The 16,474-nt window shown below is 43.6% G+C and overlaps 1 protein-coding gene across 3 annotated transcripts; it reads left to right on the forward strand.

Annotated features, from left to right (window-relative positions):
* Positions 1-2,175: 2,175 nt before the first annotated feature.
* On the forward strand, positions 2,176-14,091 carry LOC104047011 (carbohydrate sulfotransferase 5). 3 transcript variants are annotated; one of them, XM_064459922.1, is made up of 2 exons: positions 2,176-2,199; positions 11,860-14,091. In XM_064459922.1, the coding sequence occupies exon 2, from the start codon at positions 11,888-11,890 to the stop codon at positions 13,067-13,069; it is 1,182 nt and encodes a 393-aa protein (XP_064315992.1). In that variant the 5' UTR covers positions 2,176-2,199; positions 11,860-11,887; the 3' UTR covers positions 13,070-14,091. The 3 variants fall into 3 exon arrangements, with proteins under 3 accessions (XP_064315992.1, XP_064315990.1, XP_064315991.1); XM_064459920.1 differs by lacking the exon at positions 2,176-2,199 and adding an exon at positions 2,363-2,522; XM_064459921.1 differs by lacking the exon at positions 2,176-2,199 and adding an exon at positions 2,434-2,508.
* The last annotated feature ends 2,383 nt before the right edge of the window (positions 14,092-16,474 follow it).

The following is a 16,474-nucleotide window of genomic DNA, read 5'->3' on the forward strand; positions in this document are numbered from 1 at the left end:
ATTTTCAGAACTTAAATGATAATGTAAAATAGATAAAAATTAAATCAATGATAATCACTTGGTGAGCACTGAAAAATTAGGTCACCCATTCTTGATGGGGGTGGTGGTGGTAGGGAAGATTATTTAAATATTTTTTCTCTTTTTGAGCTTACTTTTTATGCCAGACAAACTTAAAAGGGAAACCAACAAAATTGCCATTATGTTTTCAGTTTTTCTTTTCTCCTTTCCAAAATGGCCAGCTTCTTTTTGAACTTCTGTTTAAGCTTATTTTAAACTTGGTAGTCTTGCAGCTTGCATTTCTCCCAACTTTTACGTGCTGGATGCACTCCAGCCTATTCTTCAATGCAAGTGAAAACTTAATGTGGGGAGTCCCATCTTGGGTATTCAAGCCTTTGTGCTTGTGAAACTTATGTACTTACATCTGAATTGTAAAATATTGCAAGGAGCATTCTCTGTATATACATATATGTATTTAATTTTGAAATCTCCAGTTTGACCTTTGACATCTGTACCTGGCAGCCTAGGGCTACTGATAACTGGCTTCGTATCAGAGTGCGCAAAGTCAGAGCAACTGTCTACTGCTTTTTAGTGTTTCTAGGCACTATATAGGATGACCGAAGGGGCCTGTGAGCTTGTGTCCCTGGTATCTCAAGCTGATGTACATCTGTTCTGCTGGTACCCACTCTCCTCCCTTGCAGTGGTGATAGTGCTTGTGTGACTGACCACAGGAGTTAATTCAGGGAGTTCATTGTGGTGAAGATCATCTTACCAAACATACTCACTTTTCAGACAAGTCAGTTCCCTGAATGAACTCGCTATGTGTCTGCACAAGCATCAGGGTGGGCATAAGCAAGGGATAGAAATCTCTGGAGAAGACCATAGAACCCCATTTTAAGGGTTTGAGCTGTTGTACTCCCACAAAAAATGGAACGCGTAACAGCCCTCCAAGCTGAACAGAACCCTGTTTAAGGTAGCAACTGGAACGTGAAGGAGGATAATTCCAGAAAACAACAATAATACTGGGAGACTCCATTATCCCTGTTGCCATTTTCTCTCCTGTTGTGTCCTCCCACATTGTTATGACAAATGACGCTGCACAGAGCAACAGTTCAGTGAATGCGTATACGAAATGGTGAATAGGTCTGGTTAAGCAAATACAGAGAAAAATATCCTTACGTTACATGTTTTCTCCTTCTAAAAGAAAATCCTCTACAGTAATTTAAGAGGAGAACTATTTAAGTTAAAAGGAGGAAATCAAAAAGTTAATTGCTTGCGGGTGGCATGTAACTGTTTAGTATGACCTGAAGAAATCTCTCCATTTTTTTTCTTTTGAAAGAGGCATGTTTGAGGACTGGGACTAATAAGTGAATGCAGTGTAAAAGGAGCAGTGAAGACAGGTGTGACTACAGCAGGGAAAAAAAAAACCTGTTTGTGATATCTCTGCTGCGGTAGCTTCCTGGATCACTTTTATTCTGTTCATAGATCTTGGTTGATAGTTTTGGCTCCTTTTCAAGCTTGAAGAGGCATTCTTCATCTGTAAGTAACCAAGCAATAGAAAAAAAGGTAGATAGGTTTACTGCTACAGCTGTAAATACTGAAGTACACCTGACAATCCACTGCAACTAGCATTAAAGGAGCTTTAGGAAGGAGCCTTTCTCAGGAGGCTCTGTAAGGACTCTTCATTTAGCTTGCTATGCAACAGAAAATAAAAAGACAAATAATACCACTGTAGTCCACCACAGTGCTACCACACACATCTTCTGTGTACACATATGCCAGAGAGCAATCTAAATGCTCTTTACTGAGGAAGGCCACAGAGGCATGTTAGGATTGATCAGATTTCTGCAAGTGGCTCTGCAAGAGGAAAAAGTAACTAGCTGGTTAAAAGTCCTCTGCATAAAGAGAAGTGGGAATGTGGATGTGTGAGTGCCGTGCTTCAGCAGGTTTGTTTTTTTTTTAAGGGGTGATGCTAGGATGAAAGAAAGCGCCTCTATGCTTATTTCCTGGCTAGCCAAGCAGCCTGTTAGTGGTGTCGGGCCTTCTGGGTCTCCTGGCACCAGGCAGGCGGCCGCGGCCCCGTGGGGGTGCGGTGGGCCGCAGCAGGAGGAGGCGGCGGTTGTGGCGGGCAGGCCCGAGGCGCTGGGGAGGGCCGCGGGGCAGACGGCGCAGGCCGCTGGGAGATGCAACGAAACGGCTCCGGTGAGCCTGCCGAGACCCTACGGGCGGGGGGCGGGCGTTTGTGGGAGGCTCTCCGCCGCCTGCCGGCGGTGGGGCGGGCACGGTGGCCCCGCCGAGCCTGTCCCACTCGAGCGGCCGGGGGCGCGGCGGGCGGGCGGGCGGGCAGCGTCGGCCAGGCCGCGCCTTTGCCCGGGGATGCTCCGGGGGTGGGGCGGGTCGCCTCCTTGCCGGGCTCCTCCCGCTGCCCCGGCGCCTCGGCCACGTCTGAAAGCGGCTCATTGTCTCTGTAGGCAGCTCGGATGCGCGACGGTGCCGGGAGGCGGCGGGAAGGTACAGGCAGGCCGGTGAGGGGGTTGGGGGTGTTCCACAGGCTCCTCGTCCCGGTCGGCGAGCCGGGCGATGACGGGTTTTTTTCGGTATCGGTGGTGTTTATAATCACTTGCACTACTTTTTAAGCTGGTGGGGTAGCGGTAGTACCCGGTGCGGCGGAGCCGCGGTGCCGATGTCGCACAGTCCCGGCCCGGGCGTTACTTGAGCTGTAGTCAGTTGTTGACAGAGGTAAAGCTGCTGAAAATCAGCCTTTTTTCTTCTTACTTCCTCCCCATCTTTCCCCTCCCCCGTCCCCCGAGAATATGGCTGATTCGGGTTAAGGTGGTGGTTGTTGGAGTTAGATGGTGAAATCAGGTGCGCTAGAAAAAACATTTCCCGTCATTTCTGGAAATCCCTTCCCATTTTTCTACTGTGTCCAGCCTCTGTTACCAGGTGAAAGTGATACACTGGCCAAAGAATTTGTCGTTATTTCTCACTAAAGCAACCGCTGCAACTGAGGCACAACTCTGCCCATTCGTCCTCAGGTTTTTTGAATATGAGGACACTGCTGTACATTCAGTCACTGTGAGTGCCTCTTTGTCACTCCAGTTTTGCCATCCTTAAAAGTAGTAAAAACTCCTACAGAAGTTGCAACCGAGCAGACCTAATTTCTTGAACACCAGTAACTGGTAGCTGAAAACACTTTGTGATCTTCAGCTGCATTGTATGGAGAAATAGGTGTTGTGGGGCTGTGCCTCGACACTGCCTTTTGTTCAGGTACAACAACGTGATCTAACTCCACAAACAATATAAAGGAAGGAAAATCCCAGTACCTTAATATTTTTTGTGGTCGTGTTATGAAATCTGTGATATATTTCATTGTATTATAAAGTATTTAAACCTGATGACTCCCTGGAAGCGACTCTTCCAGTTTTCCACTAGACTGTAAAAGGAATTATGCTTTCAAAAGCTAAATTAACACTATCAGCTGAATTGCTAATATGTCAGAATTCAAAATGTCTCATTACAGTACATTTACTGTACTTTTATTGTTTCTGTTGCAGTTTCACTGTTGTATTAAAAAAATCAAGCAGGCTTATTAATTCTTTCAACTATTTAGCAATGATCAGCTATTGGAAAGACTTGTAACTCTGTTTGAGGTACCAGTGGTTATAGAAGGCACCCTCCGAACTAACTTTTTCTTTCCCCATTTAGAGATCATTCTGCATATTTTTTTTTTTTGGCAATACAGTAAGCTTTTGCCTTGTGAAGTTGTGTCATTTCTAGCTGTTGGAAGAACAATGGAAGGTGATATTTTGTCAGCTGGGTAATTTATAGCAAGAATTACTAGTAATATTGTTGTGCATTTTTCTTGGACCAGCTTTGTCATGTTCCTGCATTTCACTTTTTTGAGCAGCAAACCAGGTTGCTACGATTAGCTCATAGAAGCCATTCTGGTAGTGGTCGCATTGGTGCGATGTAGGTGAAGTATGCAGTAGGTAAACTTCTCCATAAGGTATAGTAGACCGTCAGGTGACCTTTGCTCTGTTTAACATGCCATGCACACGTTCCTATTAATTCTCTAAAATGCATGATGATGTTTACCATTATCATTCTTTTCACCGTCAGTACTGAGGTGTTTTGGTGAATTGTAAGTACATAAGTGATACTTATATTCATCTCGTATGATTGCGATGAAAGTCAGCATCTAGTGCGTGACAGGCATACAGGACAAAATCATTCCTGGCTAGCAAGAGATTGAGCACGTAATATAGCATTAGGTATTAATTTTTCAGTGGAAGACATCAATCTGGGAAATTAATTGAATGTATTTTTGCATTTTGTGGACGTTGAAGTAATTTCTGTGTAATCTATAAAGACTTGGGCTTTAAAAGTGCTGCATAAACTGTTTTAAATGAAAGTGAGCTGGACATTTTCTCAGACACAAAATGGCCGAGGAAGACTTTGACAAAGACAGCTAAGATTCCGTTGCTCAGAAGTCCTTTTAGGGGAGCAGGTACTTGTAATTCTTCGGTCAGTTGTTTTCAGTTCTTCGCTTTATTCTAGCCAGATTTTTTCAGTCTTCCTACAACAGACCCAGACCTGTTTGTTCTGAGGGAGTCTCTCATCCCAGCCTTTTGTCCCATGCTCAGAGAGAGCCCATGTTTCTTTACAGCTCCATTGTGAGGCACTCTTTTTCTGTCTTTTTACAGTCTTTTTGGTATCCCAGAAAAAAATTAGCAGTGTAATAGGAGGGTCTCTTTTTTTGTAGCTATAAAGTTAATTTTTGTTACTTTATTAGGTCTTTTCAGGCTAAACTCTGTACTGAAAGGAAGTTCATTGAGCAATTGTGCTCTTTTCAGTGCTGACCTGCAAAGATCTGATTACTCGATTCCAACATTACTTGTCTTACGTGACAAAGAAAAGTCCCTGAAAGCAAGATCATCCACTGCACAGTTTATTTGTGCAGTGATGTTGAAAATCATTGTGATGATGAAAATAATTGCTCTGTTATCCAGTTTGTATAATTAATTTCCTATGTACAAAATGTAAGAATAGTTATTCTGGGGCAGACCCAGGGTTCATCTACTCCAGGATCTTGTTTCCATTAGTAGTCGTTAGTGGACAAGCCCAGTGACAGAGCTTGACTCAGGACTGTTAACTAAACCATATGTGCAGTTGCTTTTCAGATCACATTTTGGACATTTATATTGGCTTGTGAAGAGATGATTTGCCTCAAGAATTTGTTAGAATTATACTTTTGTTCTGGTGTTTGTCAGAGCTCTCCCTGAAGAAATAGCATCACAAAAGAAGTAGTACTACTATCACAGAAAAGGAATAACATTGTAGCTGTTACTAAAATAACTGATGCTTAGCACTATTCGTTATGTACAAAAGTATATATGGTGATGCCACCAAGTATTGCAATACTTTGAACGGCTCAGCTGAGCAATGCAAAAAGTTTTGGAGCGCTCTGTGCAGTTGATGTCCCTCACAGTTTTCTGTGCCCCTTGTAGCTACCTTGCCACTTCTGGTCAGTCTGATTTCATGAGTCGGTGAGGAGGTGCTTGCTGGAAGGTTTTGTCACTTAGATGGCAGCTGAAGTGGCAGTGATGCTAGGACTTCTGGCCCTTCCAGTGCTGCTCCCTTACCCACCCCATGTTTTTTAGTCAGCAGGACTGCTCTAGTCAGGCAGGTGCAGCCACAAGAAAGCACTGCTGTGAAGCAAAGAAGGAAGAAAGGAGGTGGGAACAAGCCCTCTTTTAGCTCTCCCGAGGGGAGCTTGAGATGGGCAGGTAGTGCTGCTGAGCAGAGGAGGAGGGCACTGGCAAAAGAGAGGCGAGGCAACGCAAAGCAACTCACAGACTAGTGTTTCACCTAGTAACTAGTGAAGTTTTGGCACGTTGCCTTTCTGTGCTGAAAGACCGAGCTTGCCTAACAGGACTCTGGTGAGTCCTGCAGTGGAATAGAGGGTCAAGGAATAGCCTGTAGGAGTAGGTCCTGACCCTCACGATTAAGACAATGATATCATGTAATCTATTCAGTAGATTTATAAATATATCTATGTGTATATATATGTTCAGCAACTCTGAGAAGGTGATTCTTCAGGGTACTCGAGCTGCTGTCTGCCTCAGCTAATATTTGTCAAAAATCATCCAAGAGCTTGGTGGGTTATAAAGTTGTACATTAAAGGGATTAACCTGGGCTGAAAGCACCTTAACTGCAGAATGCAGCTGTGAATGGTAAAAGGGTATTTAAATGCAAATAGAATTACACATGCCCAGTGTGAGAAATGCAGAAATAAAAGGCGCTGTTTACAGAGAAAATCCAGTGAACTGGATGTGTGTTTGGCCTCATGCACTGGAAACTGCCCAGGGTGCTGCATTTTGTTGTGTAATTATTCATTTCTTTGTAGTGTCTGCATGCACGTATATTCTTTAGAAACATCCCAACTTTCCCAAAAGGGTAGGAGATGAATCTTAAATACTAAAAATGTGTTCTACGTAGTGCTTTACTTTGATATCACACTTTTTCTTGCAGTTTATATTATACTGAAGAGTAGGGAAATACTTTAGCTGCAATCATTTTACATATTATTTATAGTGCTTATGGTGGGCAGACTAGTTCAGACACAAATTATGGACTAATAGTCATGTTAGCTGGGGGTTTTTTGTTGGCACAGTATTGTTTGCAACAGTACTTGGGTGGGAATTGGAGCGAGGAGAGGTCCAAGGGACAGTCAAGGTAGATATGAATTTAAAAAACTGGCTTTTGTTTTAACACCTACATGTTTTTATTCCTCGCTACCCCACCCCTCACCAATGAGGTATAAAGAACAGTTAGGATTTGCATTTCTGCAGAGTGATCTTGGTTAGAGTGGAGCAGCAGTTCTGTGTAGCTAGAGTAGAAACATGCTAATTCTTTAAAAAGCATCGTTGGATCTCTAAAAGCTATGTAATGGGTTAGACTGTGAGGAGCTGCAGAACGCAGTCTTGGAACAGAAAATGGCTAATGTTTTGCAGATAATAAAAAGATTTGAGGTAGTTAATGACTGGCTGGCTTTCAGGCATATAATCTATTTCAGGAAAACTTGAACTAGCAAATGCTCCTGCTCTTCCACTTTTGCTTAGATTCTTCACCACCTCGTTTGGCGAAGTGTCAGTGCAGGCTGCTGGATTGCTGATAATCCTCACAGCATAGAGAAACTCGTAGATGCTTCTGGTGACATAATATGCAAAAATTCAGTATTTGAACAAGGCAGATTCTGTCTATGAAGAATGGCCATGCTGAATTAAACCAAAGGTTTGTCTATCTGCTCTTGTGCCTGACAGTAGCAAGTAGGGGATTGCTACAGAAAAGGTTAAATAGTTCAGGAAATGTGCTTTCTCCTAGTATACCTCCAAGAATGCAGGCAGATACCTCGGGCCATCATAGGTGCGGGAATTGCTGAGCCACTGGCTGTAGCCTCACCTTTCCATTTAACAGTCCTTGAGAGGCTCTTCTTCCATTAATTACTTTCATTTGATGTAATTTGATTTGCTGAACTCTTGTATACTCTTGCTGTCACAGCAGTTTGAGGCAGAGTTTCACATTTTTTTATGATGCAGTGTACAAAAAGATTTTGTCACGAGTGATCATTTAATTGAATTCTCCCAATTTTCCTTTCTTGAGTAGTCGTGAGAGAGTGTTTTTGCGGCTGCTCTCTCCAGGCCACTTGTGATTTCCCTGTCCAGGGAGTCTCTCTTCCAGGCTGAGGAGTGAAAGTCACTTCAGTATTACTTTTACAGAAGTCATTGACTCTCCTTGTGCTTGATCTTCACACCTTATTGTATTCTGCTATATTGTCTTGATGAATTATTGTGGGCAAATTAGCATGCACAATACGACGCTCTGAAAAAAAAGTAATTGGTCCCGTATAGAATCAGGACTGATTGGGATCCCAAGGAGATCTTGGACTGATGCCAAGGGACCAGTAATTCCATAGTTAACATTTCAGGGTTTAGGGCAGTGCCAAGGTATCAGTTTATAGACCGGATCATTCTTTTGCCTCCCTTTAAAGTACAGCTTTCATACTGATTATGTAGCAAGATACAAAAGTGAACTTGCAGTGTATTTGGTCTGCAGACATCCCCCCCACCCCCGCCCAAAATTGGTGGCATATTTTTTTTGCTGCCCAGACGCCATTGCCTGAGCAGAAAGGGCAGACTGGGCTACCTTGTCAATGCTTGCCTGCCTGGGTATATTAGTAGTGATTTGAATGAATATATTGACATCTGGGTCTTGTAAAAAGGCATGCTCTTTTCGTAGCTTTGAATTGGCTTATGAACGTGGCCCTGAAAAATAAGGTTATTTATGAGGACTGTGTACCATGTGTTATTTTGTTGCTACCCTCTCAGATAGGAATATGGAAATACACCCAAGTAATTTTTCGTGCCATTTTGCTACTTAAAAAACTGACATTGTGAAGTGACATCAGTAAAGGTTACTGTATAGAGAAGCTGGTGAAGTATGGGCTGGATGAGCGGACGGTGAGGTGGATTGAAAACTGGCTGAAGGCTAGGCCCACAGGGTGATGGTCAGTGGAACAAAGTCTAGTTGAAGGCCAGTAACTAGTGGTGTACCTCAGGGGTCAGTACAGGATCTAGTCCAGCTCAACGTCTTTGTTAATGATCTGTATGATGGGGAGGAGTGTACCCTTAGCAAGTTTGCTGATGATAGGACACTGGAAGGAGAGGCTGATACTGGGAGATCTTACCAATGTTTGTAAATGTCCGAAGGGGATGTGTAAAGAAGATGGGGTCAGGTTCTTTTCAGTGGCGCTCAGTGACAGGATAAGAGGTGATGGGCACAAACAGAAAGACGGAGGAGTTCCCTCTGAACAGCAGGAAACACTTTTTCACTGTGTGGGTGATGGGGCACTAGCAGAGGTTGCCACGGAGAGGTGGTGGAGTCTCCAACCTTGGAGATACTCAAAAGCTGTCTGGACGTGGTCCTGGGCAGCTGGCGGTAGGTGGCCCTGCTTGAGCAGGGAGGGGTTGGACCAGGTAACCTCACAAGGTGCCTGCCAACCTCATTCAGAACCTGCCACTTCTGTGATTCCATGAGACAAACCGGGATCCTTTTATCACTATTTTGAAATGACAGAAGAATTGTAGCAGCTTGATGAGAAAGGTGTGTGGTTTTTTGTTTTGTTTTTTTTTTAGTTTGTTTCCCAGAAGTTGTGTGGGTTTATTTCTTTCACTGTTCATTTGTATTTTGTAAGCTTGGCAGTTACCTGCATGCTTCTGTAATGTGAGTAGTGACCCAGTAGGCTTGAGAGACCGATCGTAGGGGAGGCCTAGTATGACTCCATCTGAAAAATCCATGTAAATTATTTTGTGCCATGATTATGCAGAAGATGGTTAAAAGGTATAATACTGATTAATTTGAAGACCTGTGTGCATGGCTAAAGCTACGTTCTGTTGGCAGCTGTGGTCTGGGGCTCCCCCACTCTCCTTCCCTTCTGTGCCCTTTGGTTCCCTACCTTCTTCCAGCTCCAGTGCTGGCCTGTGCTGTGCTGAGTTGCTTCAGTGCCAAAAAGCTAGGTTAAGAAAAATGAGCAGTAGCTTTTTTTCCAGGCTAGCGCACTGAAACAGTTTGGCCAAGCATCTGGTAAGTGTTGGGACTGCGCAAGAGAGGCTTAGGGGGCCATTGGTTTAATTCTCGGAGCTGTTGCAGTCATGTGTCAAGGATATTTGTACAGAGTTGATGAGAATGTGGAACCACTGGAGAAAAGGGCCTTGCCTCAGCGGGCAGCACAACCACTAAAAGCTCAGTAATAACCATAATTTTAGGGAGAAATAAATGCTGTTCTTAAGCTACAGAAACAGATTGTGTGGTGAAGTAAGGAACATAATAAAACAGCAAAAAGACATTTTTATCTGAGTGGGTATAAACTAGAGTGGATGTAAAGAGTATGTAGAACTTTGTGTCCAGAGAAGAGCAATGAAGCTTGTGAAGGATCTAGAGAACAAGTCCTGGGAGGAGCAGCTGAGTGAACTGGGGTTGTTTAGCCCGGAGAAAAGGAGGCTGAGGGGAGACCTTATCATTCTCTACAGCTACATGAAAGGAGGTTGTAGTGAGGTGGGGGTCAGTCTCTTCTCAGAAATAATAAGTGATAGGTCGAGGGGAGATGGCCTCAACTTGTGCCAGGAGAGGCTTAGGCTGGGTATTAGGAAAAATTTCTTCACCAAAAGGGCTGTCAAGCATTGGAATAGGCTGCCCAGGGAAGTGTTTGAGTCACCATCCCTTGGTGGGTATTTAAAAGACGTGTAGATATGGTGCTCAAGGAGCATGGTTTAGTGATGGGCTTGGCAGCGTTAGATTTGCAGTTGAACTCGATGATCTTGAAGGCCTTTTCCAATCTAAATGATTCTGTGATTCTGTCTTACCAGCGAGAGATGGTACTTCGGAAGAAAAACTTCACAGGCAAGTTAGTACCTTACTCTTGCCTTACTCTCCTTACAAGATACTGTATGGTACTGAAGGTAGATGATTCTGTTGACTTCTGTTTTCCTACTCAGCTCACATTTCTGCTATTTTTCTTGGCTTACAAACAAAAGTTTACTAGCAAAATTGTGTTAATTTAAGATAGAGTGCATTTCTTTATACCATGAAGAGACATTTAGGCAGTGGAAGGAGCCAAACCTGCCCATTTCTACTGTCTCTTTCACTTGACCATTTATTTCAGCTTTTGGTACTAATTAATAGTGTTTTTCATGTCTCACTAGGCTAGCATTAAGAACTTAATGCATTTATTATGTCACTAGTCTCCATGGTTTAGTTTCAGGAGTCCACAGTGTGTTTATATACCTACCCTTCACTGTAACAAGAAAAAAAATGTCTAAATGCAACTAGATAGCAAATGTAAAAATCTCAAGATGATCTTAATACACAAGGATTCTTATTTTCCTAATACCGTGCCTGCTAACATATACTGACTGCTTACAGGTGGAATCTGCAAAAGTGAGAGCACAAAGGGTTAGGTGCCAAAAACCTCTAGTAAAAAGTTGTGAGGAGTGCTTGTGGCTTGAACTGTGACTTTAAAGTAAAACAGAAATGCACTTGGGGTCGACATGCCTAAAATTTTCCAGGAGTTACATGCAGACTAATTCTACTTTACAAATGGATAATTCCTTAAATGCAAACTCAGGGCATTCAGTCCTGGAGTATATGTGCTCCAGCCCAAAGACACACGTCAGCTACTTTTTCATTTTAACATCTGTGGCCAGATGTGGTTTCAGATGGCAAGTTTTCACCCATCTTGTGCAATTTGGAAAATAGAGGGTTGTGCACAAGCATCAATCAGTGTAGTGCCCTATAGTCACTGCAGGATACAGTGCTCACATTAGATAAGATGATGATTTTTATTTCAGTAGTCACAGTTACTGATGCTCTCATCTACTTTTAAGGGGTAGAAGCCCTGGTAATGTTAGACTGAAATGGAAGTACAGTGGAGTGATTCAGAAAGGCTTTTTTCACTCGGCAGTATTTACCAGAATTCAAGTTGAGGGCTTTATGTATTTTGTAGGGTTTTCTTCTCCAACGCTTGAGCAGCATCAACCCAAGGTTTCCTTCAGCATCAAACATTTGCTCCAAACTTATTTCTGCTGTGACCTTGCTGTCAGGCCTTACTTTCTTTCAGTTTCTGACACCTGTCACCTGCAGACGATCATCTCCCAGTGCCACTGATTAAGGAAGCAAATAGTACCAAATATATACATGCATATTGGAAGAAAGGTTTTACTAATGCAAGAGTTTGTATTGTGTAAGTTTTATCATTATTGTGCCACTGCAGCAATGGTTCACCAGCATTTTCCTTCTCTTTTTCAGCTTTTTAAAGTGCTTCTCCTCGGTGAGAATGGCAAGGATTCGGATTCCTAGCACAATTGTTATACTTTTTGTTACGGTTCAGACTGGATTCTTACTCTTCATGTATTCCCGGTACAGTAGCTTCATGCCTCAGTCTGAGGAGAAACCATCTCAAGTTCACATCCTCATTCTCTCCTCCTGGCGGTCAGGATCATCTTTTGTCGGTCAACTTTTCAGCCAGCACCCCAGCGTCTTCTACCTGATGGAGCCTGCATGGCATGTGTGGGTTACAATGTACCAGAACAGTGCCAAAGTCTTGCACATGGCAGTGCGGGACCTAGTCAGATCAGTCTTTCTGTGTGACATGTCTGTGTTTGATGCTTACATGCCTTGGAAAAGAAACTTATCCGATCTTTTTCAGTGGGCAGTGAGTCGGGCTCTGTGTTCAGCTCCTGCTTGTGACTCCTTTCAGCGTACTGACATAACCAGTGAGATGGCATGCAAGACTCTTTGTGGACGGTACCCGTTCAGCAAGGTGGAGGAAGCCTGTAAAACTTACAGGCATGTTGTCATCAAGGAGGTTCGATTCTTTGACTTGAAGGTCCTCTACCCCCTTCTCACTGATCCGTCCCTGAATCTCAAAATTATTCACTTGGTCCGTGACCCCAGGGCAGTCGTCAAGTCACGGGAACAATCAGTCAAAGCATTAGCCCGTGACAATGGAATTGTTTTGAGTACCAATGGCACTAAAGTAGAAGACAGCAAGTACAAAGTAATGGAAGAGATTTGTAGAAGCCATGTTCAGATTTATGAAACGGCTACTCTGAAACCACCTAATTTCCTTAAAGATCGCTATTTAATGATCCGTTTTGAAGATCTGGTAAGAGATCCATTATCACAAATCTCAGAAATGTATAAATTTGCAAATCTTAGTTTGACCCCCACGCTCAAAAGCTGGATCTATAATATCACACATGGACAGGGACCAGGAAAAAAAAAAGAAGCCTTCAAAATCACATCTCGAGATGCAGTTAGTGTTTCACAGGCCTGGAGAAATGTTCTTTCCTTCCAGAAAATTAAGAAAATACAAGAAGTTTGCAAAGGTGCTATAAACATGCTTGGCTATCAGCTGGTAGATTCAGAAAAAGAACAGAGAGATCTGTCAGTGGATTTAGTGTTGCCAAGACGACAAAATCAATTCAGTTGGTCATCATTTAATCCAAAGCACTGAGATGTTATTCTTGAGGGATCTGGGCGGGGGGAGTAGGTGGTTAAATATTTGTCTACTGTGCAGCATATAGGTAATTTGAAAACCCTTGGCTAATGAGTTTAACTATATTCCTGTCTGCTGTTTTCTGTAATGGAAGGATGTTGGTTGGTTTTTTTTGGTTTTTTGTTGTTTGGTTGAGATTTTTTAGTTTCATACACCACAAAAAGAAAAAAAAGCATGATAAATGCTGCGAGATGCTTGTCAGATTACAGATTTACAGCTGAGCTGTCCTTTTCTCAGCGTTGTTTTAAAATATAATTTAAGTACTTTCTATTAAAAGATGAATTGTCAAAGATGTTTTTGTTCATTGATAATAGTTCAGTTCTGTTTTCATGCTTTGAATATTTAAGAACCTCTGTTCTTAATTTGTATAAATGGAACAAAGTAGAAACTCGACTCATTCACTTTCTTCCAGAATTGCTTGACTTTCTTCTTTTACTTTAAAGTTGTTGTTGCACTGTATATTTTTTTTTTAGACTTCTCTTGATGTTTCTAATTTTAACATAAAAGTTGTCCAAGAGCTGGGGCAACTACAGCAGTTCTGTTGTAAAAGGCTTAAGCAGGAACCTCATTTATTGATAGATTTCTTAGTGGTTTCCCTGGATTGGCAAAGTTTGCAATCAGATACTTGAATGTGATGTTGGCCTGGAGTGCCAAAAGCAAAAGAGATGAAGAAACTTCGAGCAGAGTCACTGTGTGAATATCTTGTTAATGCCACCTCAATTGTGCGTTCTAACGCCGTGACACAGAATAGGCACACACTTACTCCTGCAGCACAATTCATACCGTTATCCTCTCTCTTCAGAACTACAAGTTGTTGCTAATGGAGATCACGGAGGAATTTAAAGTGCCATGGAAATCTGCATATTGATTATGCTGCTGTATGGAACTGATCAATTCAAACAACTTTGATAGCAGAGATGGACACTTGTGTACAGGGCTTTTGTTTGGATTTATGTTTTTTAATACAGTGCATCTCAGGATGGACAGTACATGTTTGATCAATACCAGATAATCCTGTTAGGGTTAATTGAAGAACGTCACGCTATAGCTCATTTAGGTTGAGCATAAAAGCTCCTTAGTGCCTCTACTGTGATGTGCTGTAGGAGACGGATGTTCCTAGCAGTCTAGATGCTGGGAAGTGGGCCCATTGATGCTCTGTCTCCGTGGGGCGGGTTCTCTAGGACCGCACCCTTTGCTTCTGGGGATTTTCCTCTATTCCCAGAGCTATCACAGGGCCTGTGGAGCCATATTTTTTTTTTTGTCTTGGTGGCTTTTCTGAGGTTGTGCTGGCATCTCTGGTGCATTCCTCAGTTCGTTGGGGATCATTTGCTTACTCAGGTTATCTGGGGCTTCTTTCCTGTGTCAGGGGATCTGGAATTTTTGGGTGGGAAGGGTATCTGGGCTGTAGTCTGTAGCACAGGAGGTCTTTTGGGCTCCTCAGTGCAAGAGAGGTACGGACATACTGGAGAGAGTCCTGTGAAGGGCCACCAAGGTGATGAAGGGACTGGAGCATCTCTCACATGAGATAAGCCTGAGAGACCTGGGACTGTTAAGCCTGGAGAGAAGACGGTTTGGGGGGAGGAGGGGAGGGGAATATATCTTATCAATGTATATAAATACCTGAAGGGAGGGTGTGAAGACAATGGAACCAGGCTGTCTTCAGTGGTGCCCAGTGATGAGACAAGAGGCAGTGGACACAAACTGAAGCACAGGAGGTTCCCTCTGAACATCAGGGAGCCCTTTTCACTGTGCAGGCAATGGAGCACTGGCACGGATTGCCTAGAAAGGTTGTGGAGTCTCCCACCTTGGCAATACTCAAAAGCTGTCTGGATGTGGTCCTGGGCAGCTGGCTGTAGGTGGCCCTGCTTGAGCACTGCTTTCTGATTTTAAATAATGATTATCCCTTGTCAACACAATAGCCAAGGGCTAATTTGAGCAATGTGCCCACCTAGCCACAGTGCTGGTCAATGTCTGACTCAAGCCAAATTTGGAAGAAACTAAAATCTGTGGTCAGTATGCAATTATGACTATGAGTCAGTCATCTTACGCCCATAAACAGTGAGCAGTCGAAGAACCCTTTGAGCTCTCCTGCATGGCAGCGGGCTGCACGACAGGATCTCCCCTTGAGTGGGGATGCCTCTCAAGGTAACACCTGCTACGGAGATTCCTTACTCCTCAATATTGAGAGATTCATTGCTGCAACAGATTCTTGGTAAGTGACTAATTGCTTGCTAAACTTTGTAAGCTTCATTAAGATTTTATTTTAGATTGATTGTGCAGATATAGTCCTTTAGACATAAACCATTGACCAAGTCCTAGACTGGACTAAGTTTGGATCTAGCCATACATAGCCTCCTCTAAGGGAGGTTTAGAATGTAAGGATGGTCCTCTCTGAACCTCATGACTCAACAGGAGGGTCTCCCTAGCAGTTTTGTCTGACTCTGCCCTCTGTGCGGTAAATAACAAAGTGTACCTTGCCATTGAATCTTGTTAAACCACTGTCGCATTACTCTCAAACTTTAAGTTGCTGTTTTATATCAGTAAACATTGCTGCTTCTCTTACTAGTGAAGTGCATCACTCAATCCATGACAGACAGTTGAGCAGTTGGCGGGTTTGGAGGGACAGTTCAAGAGGGTGTCTGAAATGCCCTTGCAGGAGTAGAGTTGGGCAGAAAAGAGGGGGTTAGAGCTGGCGGGGTGGGGGAGGACTGCCCTGGATGGAATGCTGTGTGTATGTGGGTGCCAGTACCTTGGCTGCTGTGTGTGGCTGTCAGCATTGCAGGAGCCATGGGGGTGATGGACTTTACTATGCCTCCCCCCAAAAGCTCTGGCTGATGAAGTTATGCCACAGCAGAGACTACTGGCATCAGCACCGCTGGATGCTGAAAATGACTAGCACAGGCCTCGCACTGTACTGTCGTTTTCCCTGCTACTTGCCGTGGATCTGCAATGGCCTTACAGATCCCAGATACCTAAAGCCTGCCCCAGACCCCCCAAGAGACCGCTACAAAGCTGCCAGCAGCCCCCAAACTCTCCCAAACCCTTTCTCAAACCTCCTACTGACCCCCAAACACTCCTCAAAGGCCCCCTAAATCCTTCTTTCCATTTACCTGTCTCCCTATCCCTCTTTTCTTCTCTTCTTCTCCCATCCCCTTTTCTGGATTCCTGTCAAGCTGAGTGTCTGGCATTCCTTTGTGTTTTGTCAGGCCTTCGAGGTAGTGAGTGCTCAGTGGAGTTGATCAGTAGTGAATGGAAGGTGTCATTGATCTGCCTCATTCAGACTAAACCTAACACTTCTGAGATTTTTGTTGCTGGAGCATGGGGCTGTGGATGTGCACCACGGGAGCACCAATGGGCCAGGAT

This window comes from Phalacrocorax carbo, chromosome 8 (assembly GCF_963921805.1).
Source record: "Phalacrocorax carbo chromosome 8, bPhaCar2.1, whole genome shotgun sequence".
Classification (NCBI taxonomy): Eukaryota; Metazoa; Chordata; class Aves; order Suliformes; family Phalacrocoracidae; genus Phalacrocorax; species Phalacrocorax carbo.

Coding starts and splice junctions, on each gene's coding strand:
- LOC104047011 (XM_064459920.1), top strand. CDS start 2,374: ATGCTCCGGGGGTGGGGCGGGTCGCCTCCTTGCCGGGCTCCTCCCGCT. Junction 2,523..11,859: donor GGGAAGGTACAGGCAGGCCG/GTGAGGGGGTTG, acceptor TCTCTTTTTCAG/CTTTTTAAAGTGCTTCTCCT.